This window comes from Mustela lutreola, chromosome 3, assembly GCF_030435805.1.
Source record: "Mustela lutreola isolate mMusLut2 chromosome 3, mMusLut2.pri, whole genome shotgun sequence".
Classification (NCBI taxonomy): Eukaryota; Metazoa; Chordata; class Mammalia; order Carnivora; family Mustelidae; genus Mustela; species Mustela lutreola.
Window position 1 is genome coordinate 130,600,323 of NC_081292.1, and position 24,628 is coordinate 130,624,950.

Consider the following 24,628-nt stretch of genomic DNA (forward strand, 5'->3'; position numbering starts at 1 on the left):
TCTATTTTGAATATTTTTTATCTCTGCTTGTTATTATTTCCTTCCTTATACTAGTTTTGAGTTTGTTTTTCTTCTTTTAGTTATTTAAGGTATGAAGGTAAGTTGTTGTTATAAGAACTTTTTTTTTTAAAGATTTTGTTTATTCATTTGACAGACAGAGATCACAAGTAGGCAGAGAGGCAGACAGAGAGAGAGGGAAGGAGGTTCCCCACTGAGCAGAGAGCCCGATATGGGGCTGGATTCCAGGACCCTGAGATCATGACCTAAGTCAAATGCAGAGGCTTTAACCCACTGAGCCACCCAGAGGCCCCCAAGATCTTTATTAAGAATTTACAGCTATAAATTTCCCTCTTAGTACTACTTTCACTGCACCCCATAAGTTTAAGTATATTTTCATTTTCATTTGTCTCAGATATTTTCTGATTTCCTCTGTGATTTGTTCTTTGATCCATTGGTTGTTTAAGAATACATTACTTTTTACATATCTGTGAATTTTTTTCAGTTTTTCTTCTGGAAAATATGTTGTATTATATATTCAAATTTTATTCCATTGTGATTGGAAAGGATGCTATGTATGAATTTAATATTTTAGAATTTTTGAACCCTTGTTTTATGATCTACATATGGTCTCTCCTGGAGAATGTTCCATGTACACTTGAGAAAAATATTCTGCTGTTGTTGGGTGGAGTGTGTTCTGTATAGGTTTGTTAGTTCCAGTTGATCTATCATCTTGTTGAAGTCCTCCAGACATTCCATCTTGTTATTCTGTCTACTACTGAAAGTAGTTTATTGAAGACCTCTCTCACTGTTGGAGAGCTAGAGCTGTCTGTTTCTCTCTTCAACTTTGTTGGTGTTTGCTTCATATATTTTGGAGCTTTCAAGTTTGTTCCATATGTGTTTATAATTGTTACATCTTCTTGGTGAATGAACCCTTTTGTCATTATAATAATATTCTTTGTCTCTTGTTTTTTACTCAGAGTCTCTTTTCCTTGATATTAGTATAGCTAACTCTGTTCTCTTTTGGTTTCTGTTTGCATAGGGTATCTTTTCCTATCCTTTCACTTTCCACCTATGTGTGTCTTTCTAGCTAGAGTGAGTCTCTTAAAGACAGTATATACAGATCTTTGAATTATAATGGGGTCACATCCTGATAAACCCATTATAAATAGTCTGTTCTTGGTCTTTTTTTTGTTGTTTGCTGGTTGCTTTTTGTTGGTTTTTTATTTTCATTTTATTGCTTATTTTAAAAATCATTTTATTTTATTTCATCATGGTAAGTGTACTCTTTAATCACCATCTCATATTTCTCACATTCCCACAGTCACCTCTCATCTGATAATCATCAGTTTTCATGCTCTATAGTTAAGAGTCTGTTTCTTGGTTTTTCTCTCTTTCTTTTTTCCCCACCTTTGGTCATTTATTTCTTAAATTCCAGATATGAGTAAGATAATCTGATATTTGTCTTTTTCTGGCTGACTTATTTCACTCAACATTATACTCTCTAACACTACTCATGTTATTGCATGAGTCTTTCTTTTTCTTTTTTCTTTCTTTTTTCTCTCTCTCTCTCTTTCTTTTTTCTTTTTCTTTTTTTTAAAGTAAGCTCTAGGACCAACATGAGGCTCAAACTCATGAACCTGAGATCAAGAGTTTCATGCTCTAATGATTGAGCAAGGCAGGTGCCCCTGTTCATGTTACTGAAAATGGCAGGATTACTTTTAATTTTTATGTCTGAATAATATTCCACTGGATGTGTGTGTGTGTGAGGGAGAGAGAGAGAGAGAGAGAGATCTCGATATCTCACCTCTTTTTTATCCATCCATCTATTGGTGGACACTTGGTGTGCTTCCACAGTTTGGCTACTATAAATAATGCTGCAATAAATATACAGGTGCATGTATCCCTTTGAATTAGTGTCTTTGTATTTTTGGGGTAAATACTCAGTAATTCAATTCCTGCATTGTAGAGTGGTTTTATTTTAATTTTTGATTAACCTACAAAAAGTTTTCCACAATGGCTACACCAGTTTGCCTTCCCACCAACAGTGCAAGAGAGTTCCTTTTTTCCCACAACCTTGCCAGCACTTGTTTCTTGTATTCCTTTTTTTTTTTTTTTTTTTTTGCCATTCTAACAGCTATGAGGTGATATTCTCATTGAGGTTTTGATTTTCCTCTCTCTGATGATAATTAATGTTGAGCATCTTACATGTGTCTGTTGGCCATCTGTATGTGTTCTTTGGAGAATATCTGTTCATGTCTTCTGCCCATTTTTAATTGAATTTTTGTGTTTTGGGTATTGAGTTATATCAGTTCCTTATATATTTTGCATACTAACCCTTTAAGATATGTCATTTGCAAATATCTTCTCTCATTCAGTAGGTTGCCTTTTAGTTTTGTTGGTTCTTTCCTTGGCTATGCAGAAACTTTATTTTTATGTAGTCCCAGTAGTTTATTTTTGCTTTTATCACCCCTTGCCTCAAAAGAACATATCTAGAAAAATATTGCTATGGCTGATGTCAGAAAGATTACTGTCTGTGCTCTCTTGAAGGATTTTTGTGGTTTCAGGTCTTTAATCCACTTTGAGTTTATTTTTGTGTATGATGAAAGTAAGTGGTTCATCCAGTTTGTTTGTTTGTTTCTTTCTTTCTTTTTCTCTTTTTTCTTTCCTCAGCTGTACAGTTTCCCCAGCACCATTTTTGAAGACACTGTCTTTTTTCCCATTGGATATTCATTCCTCCTTTGTTAAGGATAAATTGATTGTATAATTGTGGATTTATTTTGGGGTTTTCTGCTCTATCCCATTGATGTATGTGTATATTTTTATGCCAGTAACATACTGTTTTAATTACCACCATTTTGTAATATAACTTGAAATTTGTAATTGTGATATCTCCAGTTTTTTTTTAAGATTACTTTGGCCATTTTAGATCTTTTGTGGTGCCATACAGATTTTAAGATTGTTTGTTCTAGTTCCGTTGAAAAAATGCTGTTGGTATTTTGATAGGGATTGTATTAAATTTGTAGATTGCTTTGGGTAGTATAGATAATTTAACGTTTGTTCTTTCAACCCACAATCATAGAATGTTTTTCCATTTCTTTGCTTTATTTTGAATTTCTTTCATCAGTATTTCATAGTATTCAGAGTACAGGTCTTTCACCTCTTTGGGTAAATTTATTCCTAGATATAGTATTGTTTTTGAGGCAGTTATAAATTGGATTGTTTTCTTTCTTTTCTTTTTAAAAAATATTTTATTTATTCATTTGAGAGAGAGACAAAGAGAGTACAAGCAAGGGGAGAGGCAGAGGGAGAGGAGAAGCAGACTTCCTGCTGAGCTGGGAGCCCAATGTGGGGCTCAATCCCAGGAACTGGAGATCATGACATGAGCAGAAGGCAGATGCTTAGCCACCCAGGCACTCCTGGGATTGTTTTCTTAATTTCATTTTCTGCTGTTTCATTGTTAGTGTTTAGGAATGCAACATATTTCTGTACATTGATTTTATATCCTGCAACTTTACTGAATTCATTTATCAACTCCAGTTGTTTTTTGATGGAGCCTTGAGGGTTTACTATATGTATTATCATGTCATCTGCAATGAAAGTTTTACTTCTTTCTTACCAGTTTTGGATAGCTCTTATTTCTTTTTCTTGTCTAATAGCTATGGCTAGGAGTTCTAGTACATTATTGAATAAAAGTGATGGTGGTGGAAATCCTTGTGTTGTTTCTGACCTTAAGGGAAAGCCCTCAGTTTTTCACCATTGAGTATGATGTTTACTGTGGGATTTTCATATAAGGTCTTTATTATGCTATGTTCCCTGTAGACCTACTTAGCAGAGGGTTTTTATCATGAATATATTTTGTACTCTGCCAAATGCTTTTTTTGCATCCATTGAAATGATTTTGTTGAATATTTTTGCATCCATATTCATGAGAGATATCTTCCTGCAGTTGTGTGTGTGTGTGTGTGTGTGTGTGTATAGTCTTTATCTACTTTTAGTATCAGGCTTATACTGGCCTTATAGAATGAACTGCAAATTTTTCCTTCCTTTTGTATTTTCTTGAAATAGTTTGAGAAGAACAGGTACTAACTCTTCTTTAAATGTTCAGTAGAATTTGCCTGTGAAGCTGTCTGGACTTAGACTTTTATTTTTGGGTTGTTTTGTTTTGTTTTTTAATTACTGAGTCAATTTCATTGCTGGCAATTGTTCTGTTCAAATTTTTCTATTTCTTCCTGCTTTAGTTCTGGTAGGTTATATGTTTCTAATATTATGTTTCTTCTAAGTTGTCCAATTTGTTGGCATATACGTTTCCATAATATTCTGTTACTATTATTTGTATTTCTATGGTGTTGGTTGTTATTTATCCTCTTTCATTATTAATTTTATTTCTTTGGGTTCTCTATCTCTCTCATTTTTGTTTTTTCCTTGCTAGAGGTTTATCAATTTTGTTGATTTTTCCAAAGAACAATTTCCTGATTTCATTTGATTTGTTCTTTTTTTTTTCTTTTTTCAGTTTCTGTATCACTTATTTCTGTGCTACATTTTATTATTTCCTTCCTTCTGTTGTGTTCCAGGGTTTAGGCTTTGTTTGTTTGTTTGTTTTTTCGAACTCGTATAGGTGTAAGGTTAGGTTGTTTATTTGAGATTTTCCTTATTTCTTAAGGTAGGCCTGTGTTGCTACAAACTTCCCTCTTCAAACAACTTTTGCTGCATGTCAAAGCTTTTGGACCATTGTGTTTTCATTTTCATTTGTTTCCCATTTCCATGTAATTTTTAATTTCTTCACTGACCCATTCATTGTTTGATAGCATATTATTTAACCTTCATGTATTTGTGGTCTTTCTAGATTTTTTCTTGTGGTTGATTTGTAGTTTTGCAGTGGTGTCAGAGAAGATGCATGCTATTACTTCAATTTTTTTTTTTTTTTTAAATTTGTGGAGGCTTGTTTTATGGCCTAATCTGTGATCTATTCTGGAAAGTGTTCCATGTGCACTTGACAATAATGTATATTTTGCTGTACTGGAATGGAATATTCTGAGTATGTGTATTAAATCCATCTGGTCCAGTATGTTATTCAAAGCCACTGTTTCCTTGTTGATATTTTGTTTGGATGATCTGTCCATCAATGTACATGGGGTATTAAAATCCCTTACTATAACTGTATTACTCTCAAGTATTTCTTTTATTTTCTTTTATGTTTATTATTAACAAAATTTTTCTTTTATGTTTGTTTTATGTATTTGGGTGCTTCCATATTGAATGCATAAATATTTACAATTGTAATATCCTCTTGTTGGATTGCCCCCTTTATGATTATATAGTATCCTTCTTAGCCTCTTGTTACAGTCTTTGTTTTAAAGGCTTCTTTTTCAGATATAATTATTGCTACCCCAGCTTTTTTTTTTTTTTAAATCATAAATGTTTCCTATCCACTCACTTTCAAACTGCAGGTTTCTTTTTGTCCTGATTGTCTGTAGGCAGCATATGAATTTTTAATCCATTCTGACACCCTATGTCTTTTGATTGGAACATTTAGTCCAGTTACATTTAAAGTAATTATTGATAAGTATGTATTACCATTTTTTTTACTTGTTTCGTGGTTGTTTCTATAGATTTTCTCTGATCCTGGAGTGTCTGGGTGGCTCAGTTGGTTAAGCACCTGTCTTCAACTCAGGTCATGATCCCAGGGTCCCGGGTCAGAGTCCTGCCTTGGGCTCTCTGCTCAACGGGGAGCTTCTTCTTCTCCCTCTGCCTGCTGGTCCCCCTGCTTGAGCTATCAAATAAATAAATAAAATCTTTAAAAAAAACCCCAGATTTTCTCTGATCCTTTCTTCTTTTGCTTTCTTTCATGATTTGTTGGCTTTCTTTAGTGATGTACTTGGATCCCCTTCTCTTTATTCTTTACATGTCTATTACTGGTTTTTGATTTATGGTTATCATTAGTTTTACATATAACATCTTATATAAAGCACAGTGTATACTAAGTTGATGTTTGCTTAGGTTTAAATCCATTTTTTTTTATTCCTCTCCCTCCCATGTTTTTGGTATATGGTGTTATATTTTACATTTTTTTAAATGAATCCCTTGATTGTATAGAAATTTATTGTTAATGCTTTTGTGTTTTTTTTTTTTTTTTTTTTTTTTTTTTTTTTTTTTACTTTTCCTACTACTTTATAGTCTTCCTTTCCACTCACAGAGTACTTTTTAATATTTCTTGTAGGGCTGGTTTAGCAGTCATGTCTTCCTTCAGTTTTTGTTTGAGAAACTCTTTTTGTTTGAGAAATCTCTTCTTCTTTTCTGAATGATAGTCTTGCTGGAAAAGTATTCTTGGCTGCAGATGTTTTCTTTTCAGCATTCTGAATATATCATGCCACTTTCTTTTGGCTTGCAAGTTCCTGCTAAAATGTCCACTGATAGCCTAACGGAGGTTTCCCCTTGTATGTAACTGTCTTCTTTTCTCTTGCTACTTTTAAAATATTTTATCACAACTTTTGCCATTTTAATTAGTGTCTTGGTGTGGACCTCCTTAGGTGGTACTTTTGAGGGGATCTCCATGACTCTTGGATCTGGATATTTGTTTCTTTCCTCAAATTAGGGAAGTTTTCAGCTATTATTCCTTTAAATAAATTTTTCTGCTGCCTTCTCTCTCTCCTTCTTCGAGCCATAGAATGTGGATGTTATTATGCTTGATGGAGTCACTGAGTTCCCTAAGACTATTCTCAATTTGCATATTTTTTCCTCTCCTTTTGTCAAGTAGATTACTTTCCATTCTCTGTCTTCTAGGTCATTAATTTGTTCCTCTGTTTCACCTAGCCTGCTAATTATTCCATCAAGTGTATTTTTAACTTTATTTATTGTGGGTTTTTTTTTAAGATTTTATTTATTTATTTGACAGAGAGAGAGAGAGAGAGATCACAAATAGGCAGAGGCAGGCAGAGAGAGAAAAGGAAGCAGGCTCCCTTACTGAGCAGAGAGCATGATGCAGGGCTTGATCACAGGACCCTGGGATCATGACCTGAGCCAAAGGCAGAGGCTTAACCCACTGAGCCACTCAGGCACCCCCATTTATTGTGTTCTTGATCTTTGATTGGTACTTTTTTTTTTTTAAATCTCTGTATTAAATATCTCACTGATGTCTGCCATTTTTTTTTTTTTTTTTTTTTTTTTTTTTTTTTTTTTTTGAGAAAGAACAAGTGAGAGAAGCGGGTGGATAGAGGGAGAGAGAGAATCTTAAGCAGACTCCACACTGAGCATGGAGTCTGACACAGAGCTTGGTCTCATGACCCTGAGCTGAAATCAAAAGTCAGATGCCCAACCGAATGAGCCACCCAGGTGTCCCCAGTGTCCACAGTTTTTTTTTTTTTGTTTGTTTGTTTTTGTTTTGTTTTGTTTTTGTAGTCCAGTGAGTATCTTTGTCATCATTACTTTAAATTCTCTATCAGGCATATTATTTGTTGCCATTTAACTTTGGTCTCTTGCCATGGTTTGGTCCTGTTCTTTCATTTGGCAGATGTTTTTCTGTCTCCTCATTTTGTGTGACTTTTTGTGTCTGTTTCTATGTGTTAGGAAAAGTTAGCTATTCACTTGCTCTTAATGATAATAGCCTTATGAAGAAGATGTCCTGTAGTGCCCTGCAGCACAGTATTTCCTGTTCCCCAGGTCCTGGCACTTCAGGGAGTATTTCTTATGGTGCTGTGTGTGCTCTGCTGTTGAGTCTTGGTCTTTTTTTTTTCTTTAGTCCAATTGTTTGCAGAGGCTATCTTTGCCTATTGTGGACAGCAAGGTACAGTTGTCTGCTTGCAAAATGAGACGTGCCTCCACTCCTGCTGGAACTGAGGTCCTGCAAAATACTCAGGGGTCAGGTGATGTGGTGTTGACAGGGTTTGAGCTGGTCTTCTGGGGAGGGGCCTGTAGTACCAGTACTGAGGTGGGCATGACCAAGAAGGGTAGATATGCTAAAGTATGTGTGTGTGTAGGGGGAAGGTAAGGAGTGTTGGTGCTGCACTGGTTCCCACAGGTGGCCATTGTTTATGCTGGGGATGAAGGGAGGGAAATGGTACCTGCTGGCACCTTTGCTCCTGGAGGGGCTTCCCCATGATCCCTGTCTCTCTGGGCTGTACACTGATATGAACAGAGCAGTCTCCCTCCTGTCTGTCCCCTGCATTTTTCAAACTGCTGGTTCTATGCTGTATCTGCATGGGCTGTTTGTCATGCTATCTTTTTAAGGGCAGGGACTCCACTTCTTAACACCTCTGGGCTCTACCACAGCCAAGCCTACTGATTTTTTAAAATAATAGACTTTAAGTCCTGCTGGTTTTAAGAACTCATGAAATTCAACCCCTCTCACTTTCAAAGGCAAATATTATGTAGATTAAAGCTCCCGATTTGTGAGTTTCCCATTGTGAAAAGTCTGTCTTTGACCTTTCTCTATGCCATTGGCTCCCTCCTTCCTGCAGAAGGCCATTGTCCATTTTGTTCCCAGACCCTTTTTACCCTTCCTACCTTATTTGATGTGGACTCTTCTTTGCCTTTAGTTGTGGAGTTTCTTGTCCCAGTCTTCAGGTCATTTCCTGGGTTATTTACACTGGCATGGATGTTTGCTAGTTATATCCAGGGGACAAGGTGAGCTTTGGGTCCTCCTTCTGCCAACTTCCCAGCCAAACTTCAAGGACTCCCTTTTGTCAGATCTTCTTTTAAATGTTTTATTTCCCAAGAATGCTTCCCATCATGCTTCTTTTCAGGGCCTTCAATATTCATTGTATTCTTTTGCCAGTAATCTCTTGCTCTCAGGTGCATCTTGTAGTCCTCTGTGATTTTCATGCACTGTGGGACCCATCAGCTGCCTTCTGTGATTTCCAGGCATAGTTCCAAACTATGCCACTGTCTCAGTCTATTTAGGTGAAACAGAAACATTCCCTCAGCCAGCCCACAGCTAGCAGAACAGTGCAAACAAGTTCCAGTCTGCTTTTTTCCATCCCAAGGGAGGGAACTAGGAATTGGGCCATTTCTTTCCAACTGTGTCTTGTCATGTTGCAGAGGGGATTGTGCAAAGGCAAGCAAAAATCTGGAATTTCCTACCATTTTGAATGTGACTTTACCTTGATTACACATTCACTCGATTACTGCAAATATTTGACTATTTTTCAGAGCTCATAGAAGGTTATTTTATCAGCCTGTAGTTTTTGTTTGTTTGTTTCCCTGAGGAGACAAGGGCCTGTAGTTTCCTGGTTTGCCATATTGCTCCAAATTGACTTTTGTTTGATATCATCTATGCCCTCTGTCTTCATCATTGATATAAACAATAGAGAGGTGCTCACATTAATAATGTATTTTAAAATAACCATTATGTAGGAAAGAGAGGCAATGATGGGTATCCCCAAAATAATGTCAGAGTCAGTGTCAAAAAGAAACAACTCCTTCATGCTATGTGGAAAGAAATGTAACCAGGCAGATTTTTCTCTTTATACCCATTCCTTCGCCTATAATTGAAAATGTTACCTCTTCTGGGTTATGAATATATGAATATAAGAATATTCATAAACTTAACAATTTTAAACAACTTTTAACTCTCGTAGATATGGTTATTAGATTTCAAGTCTACAGTATATTTTATTGTCTCTGTCCTCTGTAATTGCCACACACTCCCGACTTTATTCCTATAGTTGTCCAAACCTGAATTATCTTCTTATATAAATGCTCTCTATACTTAGAGGCCCATATCAAACTCCGTTGTTTTCCAGATTTCATCTCTGAATGCTCTACCTTACAATGCCCCCTTTCATCTTTTAATTCTTCTTACAGGCATTTATATACACTGGAACATTTAGCTATTGAAGCAGATTGAGCAGGAACTCCTTGGGGTGATAGTGCAGATATCAAATACACTAGCAAATTCTTGATCCAAGACACTGCTATACTATAAAAGATGTAGAAACAAGGTAACTGAAAATGAGGGATCAGGTAGAAAAGGGGACTGCCTCAGGAATTCTCCACAGTGAGAAGGTATAGGAGGGAAGAATAAGGAGTAAGGTAAAGTCCAATGCTGAATACTTGCCCAACCATAGTTTTACCAGGGACCCTATTCTTCCCATAAGTATTATTTTCATCTCAGATTTCTATTTTTGTATTGCTTTAATTTCATATACCTGGCAGATGAAATCAGATCTTCTTGGTTGTATGAAGATGAACTCATGATTCTATGTATGAAGTAATGTGTTGGTTCAGTACTAGGATTCCTTTTTTCTTTCTGGAGAAGTGAAAAACATATATTACATAAAGTCGAGTTTGACATGTACTTTCTCACCTTATTGGCATACTTTGCACTCAAATCTAAACTATAATAAAAAAATTCTAGAGATTATTTAAAAGATGAATCTCTTAATTCTAATGAAAAGGTCTCTTTCCAAAATAATTTTTTTTCTTTGGAAATGACTCAGTGCTGATGATCTATATTTTATATTGGAGTTTGAATAGTTTTTAATATAAATTTAAACAGTATTTGAAGAATATAGTTTTCCATTTCTGTACTTTACAAATATTTTAAATCTTATTTTACTAAGTACAAAAAGAAAAAGAACAGAGACATAAGTCTGGTCAATTCAGAAGTATTTCAAGTCAACCATCTTAATATGTACTCTGTTTATTGGGAAGTCATGTGATTTCATGACCATATTTTTAATGAGTATATCTTTATTATGATATTTCTTAAAATCCCAAAAAGCTACTATTATTGGGATTATTGTTCATATAATCCATTTTGAGTTTCTTTTTTAAAGATTTTATTTGAAAGAGAGAGAGAGCACGAGCAGATGGAAGGGCAGAGAGATAGAGAGAACCAGGATTCCTGCTGAGCAGAGAGCCCAACACAGGGCTCCATCCTAGGACTCTGAGTTCATGACCTAAGTTGAAAGCAGGCACTTAACCCATTGAGCCACTCAGGTATCCCTCCATTTTGAGTTTTTCAAATGTTATGCTATAATATTTCTTTAGTTATCTATGAAGCCAGCATTTCTGACTATGAGGCTCAAGAAAATTATTCTGAAGACTGCATCTGGTCATGAAATCACAAATAGCTTCCCAACAGATAGATCAGAATATGCATTAAGATAATTTACTTGTTAAGCTTCTGAATTGAACAGAATTGTATCTCTTTTCTTTTTCTCTTGTTCATCTCAGCTTTTATACATACCCAGGAATCATGTCAAGTGGATACACAATAGAATTTTCTTACCAGGATATCCTAAATCATATACCCTTTCCAAAAACAGGTTTTGGTACCAGTTTTTGGACAATGATCACTGAAATTCAGACCACCATTTGAGGGGTGTGATTTTAGCGACAATAGCTATACCCCATGATAATAGTGGAGCTTATGGGCTGGTTATAAGGGTGACATTTAAAATATTTTGATTAGCTTGTTAATTTGGGGCATGTTAGCTAATTAACTAAATAAGCTGGCTGCGTAGCTTGCCCAAAGCACACATAGCTATTAAGTGAGAGTCAGGATTTAGACCCAGACGATCTAAATTTGTATGAATCTTTTTTTTTTTTTTACTTCTTCCTACATTGACCCAATGTCTAGTCCTATCCTACCTGTAGAAGTTTTCCTTACACAAAATAATCAATGGATATTTACCAGCCAAAATACAAAGGGACTGAAATTTATTAAATTATAGATTAAATAATTAGCTTGCATTTCTTTTCAATGGTTTATATTTTATGTTCTCCTTGGGCTTCTAACTAATTTAGGTCTCTTTCCATTATCTGCTTTCCCTCCATTGAGTTTCATGGGTTCATCTGTTAATGATTTCTTTCATACCATAAATATTATTAGGCTTAGGAGGAGACTGGAACCATTTTACTATTCATTTATGACTAATTAAGATACATTCTCAGACAGAATTTCTGAAGATCTCTACTCTTTCCATTGATATCAGTCACTGACAGCTATGTTTTTCATTCACCTTATTCTGTGTTTTTTTCTCCTGAGAGCCCGTTTCAGTCATGGTTGCTGAGCATGTGGCCATGTCAATCTCAGCAATTGCTCTTTTAACTTTTTTCTCTTTTGGTTCTATTATATGATTTGAGGTTGCTTCAGTACTTTCAATATTTATACTGGATGTGGGCTGACAACATTTGCTTAGAGACAAAAACTTTTTCAGGCTGCTTGTGCTTATTGTTGGCTTGGGAGAGACAACTTTGCTTTCTACTGGCTTCATGGCTTCTTTCACTTGGTCTTCAAATTGTTCTCTTAAGCACTCTTCTTGTACAATCTCTTTTAAAACAACTTCATCTTCAGACATTAGTTCCTCTTCTATGGTACTTGCTGAATCTTCTTGATCAATATCATGAGCTACTAACCGAATGATAAGATCTTTTTTGTTCTGAACATCTTTTAAAAGCTCTACCTTGGTGATATCAGGCTTTCTTATATTCTGAAATGAATTTCTGCAAACAGCCTGGAATTGAAGGTACATTGCATATTAAAAACAAATGCCTCAATCAATCTCCTGTGGTTCTATTATAATTTAACTACTTTAATATGATTTATAGTTTCAGTTTAAAGAGTATTATCTTCAAATGCCACTATTTGTATATTAACAATGTTTTAAAAAGAGGAAACAAATGAAAGTTATGAAAAATATTTGTGGTGTCTAGCATTTCTTTTATATTCCAGAGATCATATTAATCTATCAGAACTTACTCCAAAGTATAGAGGAACATCTAACACTGGTTTCTTTTCTTTTTTCTTAAACTTAAATTAAATTAAGCCTAAATTTTGTTGCTTCATAATTTACATTTTGTTTTTTCATTGACCTTCAAAATTCTGGGACAGAATAGATACTATAATCTATTTTTCTGAAATTCTAGATAGGCAATCATAGAGAATCCTAAATGTATGTATAGTCAATAAAAAAAATCAAGATATTGTCTGATCTTGGCTTTTAAAAATGATGAATAGCCAGACTTGTGAAGGTCTTTGACTCCTTAATCCTTATTCTTCCACTCCTGAACCTTTGGTTATATTTTCCAAAAGAATTGTCAAAACAAGTCTTAAATTTTTTTTTTTTTTACCCTTCTAGTCAAGTCTTACTTCCCATTTCCAATGTCTAAAGACAAATCAAAGAAAAGACAATTATAGATAACAGAATTTCTCTAATTTCTGTTGTTTTTGATGATACCACAGAACCTCCAAACTGACTTAATAGTCATAAACCTCAACATCATTTGTAATACTGCGAGCCAGTTTTTCAGACAATGGTGTCCTAAAAAAATATCTTCTGTGGAAAAATATAGAAACAGCTTTTTAAAGAAATTAAAACACAATCAATTTTGATTTTCTGTGTCAGTAAGGGTAATTAATGGTTTAGAAAATAAAAAATCATCCCATATGGTGTTGGAATTTATTACTGTACATAATTTTGATATGTATATGCCTAGTGTTTTGGGAATCTATACTACTCAAAACAGAAAACAAAGCCCTGTTATAGAGCCATCAAATGTCTAAGTTCTTTGATCCAATCTACCTTTCTTTTATCTCTTCTTTGTCCCTATGCTACAGATAGACAGTGCTGATACCCAGATTGGTAAAAATCATGTGTCTTAATAGAGTTCTCTGTATCTATTTCTTTAATATACTTTAAAAAAAATTTTTTTAGGATGGCTTTTCTTCCCTTTAAAAAGACACAGGTGATTGTTTTGGTTTATTAAATATTCTCTTTCCTGCTTGGTGTGGTCTACAAATGACTTAAATAAAGAGAGGCAATGACTAAAAGTAAAATTTGTGACAGAAAATCCTACAGATAATTAAAAACCAATTTTGAGTAATGTTATTCTACAATCTGTTCACGCAAATTAAACCCCCAAGGGGTTATTTGTATATAAATGAAGACTGCTAAATAATATGCTAATAGAATGATAAGAACACATATATAATAACAAAACTTAAGGGTGAAAAGGACTGTCCTCTGATCCAAAAAGTTTAGGGCAAAGAAGATTAAATTATGCCTCAGTTCATGATGATCTCAGTATTTGAGTATGAAAACATAAAGCACTAATTAACATATTTACCAGCCCTAAGTCTTAGTTCAGTGTATTGTAGAACAGCATTGGAAAAAAACTCAAGTTTATGCTCGAGGGAGAAAAGGTCTATAAAACTTTGCTCCAGGCCACAGATTATTTCCCTAAGTACACTCAGTTTTCTAATGAGTGAACACCATCAATATAAGGGGATTTGACAAAAATCAAAATGTGTAGGTCAATGTAAATATATAGGCCAGACAATCCCTCTGTCCTCAGTGGTATAGTTTCCATGTAACAAGGACATAGTTTTGATATTTTAAAGTCCTACTTAGTTTAATGTATTTGGGGCCCTAGTATGGAGCATTAAGGCAGAGCTAGGTCCATAGCAAGAGAAAATTGGTTCATCAAAATGGCAGCATTAGGGTAGCTGCCCTAGGTCTAGAATACAGGTAAAAGGGGAAACTGGGCATTTACTGAGAGTATAGAAAAATTTGAAGAGGCTAATATAATTGAAGTGAAATAATAAGAAACCAGTATAATCTAGGATTTTTAGTGGAATGTTTATTAACAAATGTTGCTCAAAGTAAAAAGATTACCACTGTATAAGCGATAAGTTTGAGAAATTAAACCGTTTTAAATTTTTGTAGATAGTTTTTGAAACCTCATATATCCTGATATTCCATTAACTGGCCTTTTAAAACTGCTTTTGATATCCACAATAAAGAACTTACAGGAGCTATGCAGGATTGTGTCTCTTCTGAATTGGCAATTGAAGATTATAAATAGTCAGCCTTATTTTACTACCTTTTTAAAAAAAAAAAAAACACAGCAGCACTATGAACTGATTTTCATAAGAAAACTTGCCTGAGACCTTTAGAGTGAGCCCCTAAACTGATATGGCAAGTCCCAGTAAATTATATGACTATATGGATGAACCCATGCAACCAGTTCTCCTATAGGGCTTGATAGTAACAAGAAAAATGCATTCCCATATGCCTGTTGGAGGAAGGGAATCACAGAACCACTATGTCTCACTATTCACTTGTTTTTACTATTGCTTTTGCACTTACCTCAAAGGGTTTTACATCCAGTCGTCCCAACTTATTCAACGAGGAACGTCTTTCTCTCTTTATCTTTTCTATATTGGATGTGTCTGGTAAGGAGTAGCTTCTCCCATTTATTGATGCCTTTCTCAGTTCTGTTATACTATGTCCAGTGTTTCTTAAACACTCCATCTTGAGTTTCTCAAGAGGTTGAGTTTTTACAGAAATTACTGCTAAGTGTTCGGAGATAATTTCTGGATCTATTTTGATGGGTTTATTCCCAAAATGAGGAACTATTTTGATTGGAGAATTTCCAGTTGAATCTTGATATGACTCTTCTTCCTCTAACTTGTGTGTTATATCAATAGCAGCATGCTTTTGGGCCTTTTGAATAATTCTATCAACATCCAGATTTCCAAAGAAATTAGCATTTGAATTCTTTCTGGTAACTGTATCTAATGGAAATTGTGAAACTCCACTAATAATAAAACTAGCCACTTTTCTAGGGAAAACAGTGTTTGTACATTTTATATCATCATAAAGTTCTTCCTGGGTTCCAGACTGTTGGAGTACATTACTATAAATAGAATCAATAACCTGAGAAATCATTTCTATACTTTCTGGATTTAAAAGGTGTTCTTCAGGATTAGCAGCAACAAGATTAATATTACTTTGGGAAATTTCAGCTGTCACAGATTTTGTCAGTTGAGATGCGATTTTATTTAATTCGGGCTTTGATAAATTTCTTGCATCTTTGCTTGAGGCACTTGGCAACTTTACTATCTTAGCCAAAAACAAGGCCAATGCTTCCTCTAAAAACCTGGCATCTAACATAGAACCTTTTTTGGATGAAGACTTTTCCTGAGACTTAGATTCATCAGCAGTTTTGAGCACTTTTTCCATAATTTTGACAGCTTCCAGAACTAATCCTGAACTTGATACTTTGTCCTCTACTTGAGGTTGAAATTCAGCATTAGAAATTTCCTTCACCATTAAAAGACCTATTATATCAGAGAGGACATTACTTTTACTCATTAAATCTTTAAATACAGAAGTGTGTGAACCAGAGTGCTTTAAAACACTGGCATAAACAGAATTAACTACTTTTTCAATAGTTTCATTGTTAGCTAAAGGTACAGTAGGGAATTCCTTGGCTGGTGATACAAGTTTAATCTTACTTTTGGAGATAAATTCTTGTATTGAATTTAATATTTTTGAGCTTATTTTTTGCATGTCAGTTTCTAGAGATTTGGTTCTTTCCTTATCCACTTTTGGAAACACAGATAAAAGTTTTGATAAAAATTTTACAGCAGTTTCTTCTATTATATTATAAGGCAGTATACGAACATGTGATGGTTGAGGCTGGAGAGCATCAGGAGTTTGGATAACATCTTTAAGAATATTTTCAACAACACTGTCAACTTCTGCACACTGATGTGGAGTTAGCTCTCCAGAAAAATAGTTTTGCAATTGACTGCCAGTCACTTCTTTCAGAACTAAGTCAACTATTGTTTCTGAAAGGATTCTGCATCCGCTGGCTACACAATTTTGTATTATCTCTTGTGATCCATACTGTGACAAGAGATTATTATAAATGGAATGAATCACTAATTGAATAATTTCATTGTCATTGGGATGTAAAGGTTCCACATATTGTATGGTCATATCTTTATCTTTGGAGATTGCTATTGTAACTGTATTTAATAATCTCATTTTAAGGAAATCCAGTTCTGTGAACCAATTGTACTCAGATGTTTCTACTTCAGTGTTGGATACTGTTGAAAAAATTTTGGCTAAAAGAGCAGAAATAACATTTTCCAAAAATTCATGAGGCAGCATGATAGTAGATGGTGGTAATGGTTGACATTCTTTGCTGGCTGTTTGTACCACCTTTTGGACCTTTCTAACAACATCCTTAGATTCCAGAGGCAAACATGCTGAAGTTGGAACCTCATCACAAAATATGAAATTAAGCTGATGTTGAAAAATTTCATTTATCACTGCACTGGTTAGTCTTCGTGCTAAATTTTCCCCATTATTTTTAATATTCTTACAGATCGAGTCTTGAGATTTATATTCCTTCAAAATATTGCACACAGAAGAATGGACTACTTTGTTAACCAGTGTTTTATCAATTCCTTGTATTTTATCTAGGAAGGGTATCTTATTTGATGATAGTGTTTCAGTCATTTTATGCATAAGTGGCACTTTATCCACGATTAGTTTGTTAATGTTGGATGATGTTTCGTCCGTACTTGTTTCTTTTTGCCTGGGAAGTGCTTTAGGAACTGATGACACTTTATCAACAGGTGGAAAAAACTGATTTCCTTTATGTGGCCTAAAAACCTTAATTTGAGCATCTGAAAATTCCTTCAATAGTGACTCCATAAATTTCATAGCTATATCATAAAGTTCAGCTTGATTTTTACCATCATCACTTACATTTTGACATCTGTCACCTATTCGTGTTTCTGATGATGAAGAAAAGAGCAATTTGTTAACCATCTCGATGATAACATCTTCTAAAAATTTAGCAGGGACAATTCCAGGTTTACCTTTTGATGTGTATTGAGGACTGTCTGATTTACTAGGTTCATTTTTAATCTCCTTATTTTTCAAAATTTCTGATTTTTTCCCTCTCTTACTCTCTTTCTCTTTTTCTTTCTCTCTCTCTGTCTCTTTACTTCTTTCTGTACTTCTCACTTTCTCTTTTTCCTCTTTCTCTTTGATTGGAAGACTGTTAATTGAGAGGGATGAATCTTTTGTTGAAACAGACTGTGTAAAATCTTGGCGAACTTCTTGAATTACATGTGATGTTGTATCATTTAGGGGAGTTTGGGGTTTTGAATAATCTGCTGATTCTGGAGAAGGATATACTACTAAAATATTGTCATAAATGTTTTCAATGACATTTTGAACGTATTCATAATCTGAGTACTGTTTCTCATTTATATCTGTTTGAGATGAAAGGTTTTTTTCATCCTCTTTTTGTGGCTTTTGGATAACTGTTTTCAAAATATTTTCTGTTGTGGTCTCTGTATTCCTCACTTTGGATGTCAAGGATAACTGAAAGGGCTTGTCTTCCTCTTTTGATGTATTTTCCCTTGTTTTGTCAATCTTCTTTTCATTGTTTATTTCAAAATTTGGTCCAGGTATTTCCTCCTCATATACTGTAACATCAGTAACTACTAGAGATTGTGTGTGTAACTTATTACCTTGTCTCCTCTCATCCTTTGAAGCTGATATGCTTATCTTCTCAATTTCATTATTTTTAAGAGTTACCCTCAAATCTGGTTCCTGCCTGTCTTTATGTTTCACACTAGTAGTTGGGCAAGTGACTCCTGATACATTCTCGTATTTTATTGAAATTTCCATTTTATTTTCTGTCTCTTTATTTTCATTTGTCACATTTGCAGTGGGCACTGATAACATGTTATTCATGTTGCTTTTCATAATTGTAGTTATAGAGGTAACTACTGGATCTTGAATGTCACCTTTTTTCATTGATGTCTCTTCAGTTTTGAAACTTTTCTTTCTACTTATTGTACTGCTATCTATTTCCAAAGTGTCTGACACATTTTTCTGGCCTGTGGTTACAGAGGTGTATTTATATGATTGTTTTGGTAAAGCAAGTTCATTCCCTTTCAAGCAACTGTTTATCTGTGTCGAGGTTTGCTGTGGTAGGTGCTGAACCCTTTGGGTGATGTTATCCGGATTTAGAAATGAAAAGAAGGTGGAAGACCAGTCTCCTGAAAAAAGTGGTTGAATCTTGAAAGCAGAGATTGCCTTCTGAGCTAAAGCAACAATCATTTCTGCTACAACGTTATTTTTGTCATCCTGAATATCACTAGAGCCATATTTTCCTATGAACTGATCATATACAAAATTGGATATCTTGTCAACTGTTTCTTTATCAATTGGTGGAAAAGAAAACATTTCCTCAGCATTTGGTAGAACTTTAATTTTACTTTTCTTAAATTCTCCTATCAGAGAATTTGCAAATTTTATAGCTAAGCCCACAATGTCAGGCTCTAGCATTTCTTTTTTCTTAGAATCTTCAGTAATACTTGGAAGAGAATAAAATTTATGAACAAGGTCAACAATTACATCTTCCAAAAATGTAGCTGAATATAGAGCAGGCTGTGTCTTTTCTTTACCAGGTTTACTAAGTACAGGCTTTTGCCCATATTCAGATACATCACTGGAAGATTCTTCATTATGTAAAAATGGCTGCAGATGATGATCCATGATTTCCTTCATGATGAATCCAGCTATTTTACTGAGGAATGAGCCTCCTTTTTTGTCTTCACCTCTCTGTACTTCAGCTTGAAATTCAGATTTTTTCAAAATATTATTACATATAGAGTCAACCAAATTCTCAATCATTTCTAATTGCATAGTTTCTGCATTCTCCTCTGCTGTGGCAAGACGGATCTCATGTTCAGAAATTTCTTTGATAATTTCATCTGTCAGCTTTGAAGTTGCATCTACAAACTCATAATCTGAGGTAACTTCTTCCTCTTTTAGTTCACTTTCAGTGTCAGGTGAAGGGAAGATATGCACTAGCAGCTTGTAAATCATATCTTCCAGAAGAGAACGAGGCAGCACAGTAATACATGATGGTAAGGTATGGCTATCACTTGTGATTACATTGAGCACATTTCTGATGATATTATCAGCTTGCGGGGAAGAATAAGAAGAAGACACTAATTCTCCAGAAACTAATGATTGCACCTGATAATCATAAATTTCCTCTAATAGCAAATAATATATTTTTCTTCCAAAACAAACAGTGTCACTTTGTATAGCCCTGTATACTTGAATCAGAGATTTATATTCATCTAAAATTTTTTCATAAATAAGGTTGACTGTTTTTTGAACAATTTCTTTATATCCTTCTGAAAAACGCATATCATCATCAAAGTTATCTGCAACTAAAATCTCTGATGTGGTAAACTCCTGAACAATTGAGTTTACTAAGGTTGTAACAATGCTGGTAATTTTGGTTTTTACTGTATCTGGGTTTTCAGCAGCCAAGAAATTATGTGAGAATGCATAAAGGAGTTTACATAAAAGCTCAGAAATTACTTCCTCCAAAAAGAAAGCTGAGTTCACAATGAAGGACAACTCTCTTTGTTTAGGATCTGCTACATTCTGTTTATCTGTTTGATCAACTGCAGATGAAACAAGAGTTTTATCTCCAGATAAAAATGACTGAAGATGGTGGTTAAAGATTTCTTTTATTATAAAACTTGCTATTTTTGAGACAGGTATGTTACTTATACCTTTTTTATCTTTTGTAAGAGATTGGTATAAATTTGAATATGAAAGATCAGCATAGATAGAATTAACCATAGACTGGATATCTTTTTCTGAAATCATACATTGTTTTCCATTTCCATGTTTAATAATACATATTGCATGTTTTGAAATTATTGACATAATTTCATTTATCAGTTTTATGACTGTATTACTTAGATCTGATTGAGTAGTAGTTGGGTGTTCTGTTCTGCATGCCAATGGACTCATCTGAGATATAAGCTGAGTGACAATTTTTTCCAAATGAGTATGTGATAACATGGTAGTATATATTGTTGATGTCTGCCTTTGAAATCTTGATTTGGTAATGTTACATTGAACCCTCTTCATCAAAACATTAGTATTGAGTTTGGAGTGTGACTTTAAAGGAAGCTTTCTTACAAGGTTTGGGTGAATTTGGAAATCAAAAGTTTCAGCAAGGATGATTTGGGTTATCCTTGCAGCTAATGTCTTTGGGTCATTTAGAAAATCTTTGTCAGGTGTTATTTCCATCTCATATTCTTGCAGCAGTTTGCTGTACACCTTATTAATAATGTTCTTGACTATCTCTCTCTCCACTGGAGGCAAACACAATTGTTCCTCAGCATTTTCTAGAATGCTAACTTCAAAGTTTGAGAATTCCTCTGCTATCAAATGTATGAGTTTCTCAGCTTTATCAAACAGTTCATCTTCTGAATCTCTTACTGGTTTTGTTTGTACAATGCCTAATACCCTGTGGAGTATTTTGCTTAAAACCCCAGAGACTACATCTTCCAAAAAAGTTGAGGAATAAACAGTGGCATAAAACCACTGCTTTTTCTTATTGTCCAAATATGTGTATGCTGAAGAAGGTAATAAATTTCCATCCACAAATGGCTGAAGATGTTGTTGACAGATATGTTTAATGATAAACCCTGCTATTCTATCAATAAAAATATCACTACTGCTTGTGATATTTTGCTCAAATGGTTCTTGAGACTCAGAGTTTTGTGAAATATTTTTGAATACTGAGTCAACGAGATGCTGAACATCGTCTTCTGAATAAACAAACTTAGTTTCTTCTTCGTTTTTGGAAAATCGAATTTCATGTTGGGAAATTTTCATCCTAATATCACTGATTATCTTTGAAGCAATTTCATTGAAATTTGCTCTGGATCTGTCTTTTGGAGTTTCTCTGTCTGGAACAATGCTAGATGCAGAAGGAAAGATTCTAGATAATAGTACTCTTATCATGTCTTCTAAAAACGTGTATGGAAGCAAAGTGTTATATGGAGATAAACTCTGACTTGGCTTGGTAGATTTACTGATGTTACCAAGAATGTCCTGAACAATATTCTCAGCCATTGAAATTGAATGAGAAGATGATGACAAATCGCCGGAGAAGAGTGGATGAAGAAGGTAATCTGAAATAGCTGCTATAATTAAATTGGTAATATTTTCCACAAAAATATCACTGTCTTTAGACTCTTTATCAACTTCAGGGTCTAGCCCATGCTGTTTTAAAACATTTCTATAAATTGAGGTGACAAGTTCATCCACAATATCTATATTTACAGAGGTATAAGATTGTTCTTTGTCATCATATAGAAAGTGAATTTTAGCTTTGTTAAAATGGCTATTTATTGAGTTCACTATTTTTTGGGTCATATTTTCCAGTTCAATTTCAGTGTCGTGCTTTGGATTAAAAATCTTTGATAAAAGTCTGGCAACAATTTCCCCTACAAATGTCTCTGGATAAATACCTAAGGGTGATGGTGTCTGGAATCTGTGTGACTCTCTGACTTCATTAAGAACCTGCTTAACCATATTTGATACTGCATCCAATGGAGTCTTTGGACGAGGTAAACCTTCTCCACACAAAAATGGCTGAAGATGATTTTCAATAATCTCTTGGATAATAAAACTGGCTATTCGGTCAGTCATAATTGGGCTTCGGCTGACTATACTTTTCTGTATTGAAACAAGAGACTCAGACATTTGCACAATATTACTATAAACAGAATCCACCATCTTCTGGAGGTTTTTTCCAGTACATAGATACAGATTATCATATATAGTGAACCAAATTTTATGTTTTGAAATGGCCGATATAACCTTATTTATTATACATGTAGACATTTCATTGAAATCAGAACTCATGAAATATTTGTTTCCCAAAGGGGAAGCCTTGTTGGGTGAAGGAATGAGTTGAGATAAAAGTCTTCGGATGATATCTTCCAAAAATGAGTGGGACAACATGGTGCTGTAGCTTGTTAAAGACCTAAACTGGGAAGTAAATTTTCTCATGTTATTTTGAAGTTTCTGCAGTATAATTTCAGCTTGGAGAGGGTAATAGGAATTTGGAATGAGCTTTCCTCTGAAGCAAGATGGGAGTTGGTAATCTAAAATCTCTGACAATATGCCATTAGTTATTTGTTCTGCTATTGAGGTATTGTCACATGCTTGATTATCATCACAGGTCACTTTCACTTTATATTGCTGTAAAACATCATAATAAACTGAGTCAACAATTCTACTAATAGTTTCTTTATGGATTGGTGGAAAACACAGCCTTTCTTCAACATTCCGTAAAACGGTAACTTGTGCCTTATTAAACTCATTGACTACATTGTTAACAAATATTGTATTCATCTCATAGAGCCAGTCCTCAGTGATATTTTTGTTTTTGTCCCACAGTGAAGTAGAGAGATTAAAAAACAGTTCTGAAATTATTTCCTCCAAAAACGTGGCTGAGTACACACCTGTATTTATATCTCCTGGATAGAGCTTATTATGGATGGGTATTGACTCCACATCTTTTGTTCCCTGTCTTTTGAGAGGTGACACAGAGGCGGAATTTACTGAACATTTCTTGCCAAATGGTGCTTTTACTTTGGAGCTAACCCCACTGGGATTATTCAGGGATCCTGTCAAAGCATTACCATTGTAACTCATGAATCCTAAAAAGTCTTTACCTTGTCCTAATTCTGTTAATTCTGGCCCTTTTGCATTTATGAAACTAGACTGCATTTCTTTTCTTGTATACTTCAAAGGCTTATTTGCAGAAGGTGGACTTTGGGGGAGTTGTACGCTGTGACATAGTTTGTCCATCAATGATTTAACCAAGCTGTGGGAAATAAAAGTAAGCATAGAGTCTGATGATAATAAATCTTGATCCATTTCTGCCAGATTTTCTAAAAAGTCTGACATATAATCTCCTTGAAATTGTTCACAGTCCATTTCTCCCTTACAGAAATCAAATTCTTCATCTTCTACACTTTGCAGTGTTTTTAAAAGTTTACATTCTTCTGCTGATATTTCATTGGAAAGAGGGCTATTATCAAGTAAAACAGTGTTTGTGCATTTTTCCAAAAGTGTTCTGATAAGTTTCTCACACACAATGTTAAGAAGAAAAACTGATTTGGGGGTGAGGCCTAAGTTATTTCCAAGTAGGCTATTACTTTGCTGATGGTCTGAGGATGGAAAAAATGTTCCTGCTTTTTTATCAGAATTCATGGCTTCGCTTGGATGTTCATCTGGTAAAAATAAATCTAAAACAATATTAAAAACTTTATTGACTACTTCTTTGGATTCACGAGTTTTTAGGGTACCAATCAGATTGTCTAACTTACATGCCAGATAATTTAATTTACTTTTTTGAAGGAGATGATCAGTTTGGTAATTAGATGATTTCCGATCTCTGAAGCCTTTCTGTCTTTCCATGGTATTTGTTTCATTGCAAATGGTCACACTATTTCTTCTAAACATGGAAAATGATTTTTCTCTTCCATTGCTTTCAAGATGATGGTTTATTCTTATTTCTTTGGACATTACATGAATCACTCCTGTTAAGAGATCCTGAAAGAGATTATCAAAGTCAGCAGAAGCTGCTCTTGGGCAGTAAATATACTTTGTTTTTAAAGGAAACATTTGCTGTGCATTGTCAACCTCTATAATGTTACTGTTAAAAAGGATTTCAGTAACAATATCAGAAATTCTTAAAGCAAGTTCTCCAACAGAAATTGACCTGCTTTCAAACGTTTGAGAATCAATAGAAATAATCCTATTAAATCCTACATTTTGGCTTTCCAGTATTTTCTCCCTTTCTCTACTATCTTTGGTGTTACCAGAAATGCTTGAAGTTAAATGGCAAATGATAGACTCAGTGAGATGTTCACAAAGTTGATTAAGTGAAGAATCATTGTAGATACTTCTTAGAGGCTGTTTTGATTCACATTTTTTCCTTGACAATGTAGAAATAATAGACACCTTCTCCTCACTGGAAACTG

At 34.4% G+C, this 24,628-nt stretch overlaps 1 protein-coding gene across 2 annotated transcripts in view; it reads right to left on the bottom strand.

The window, feature by feature from the left end:
- The window catches only part of FSIP2 (fibrous sheath interacting protein 2), a 90,376-nt gene that overhangs the window by 12,991 nt on the left and 52,757 nt on the right, over positions 1–24,628 (bottom strand). For both annotated transcript variants that reach the window (XM_059166833.1, XM_059166834.1), the window contains exons 17-19: positions 15,090–24,625; positions 11,961–12,455; positions 10,143–10,243 (exon numbers count right to left, since the gene is read on the bottom strand). In XM_059166833.1, the coding sequence (XP_059022816.1) occupies positions 10,143–10,243; positions 11,961–12,455; positions 15,090–24,625 (10,132 nt within the window). The remainder of the gene's footprint in view (positions 1–10,142; positions 10,244–11,960; positions 12,456–15,089; positions 24,626–24,628) is intronic.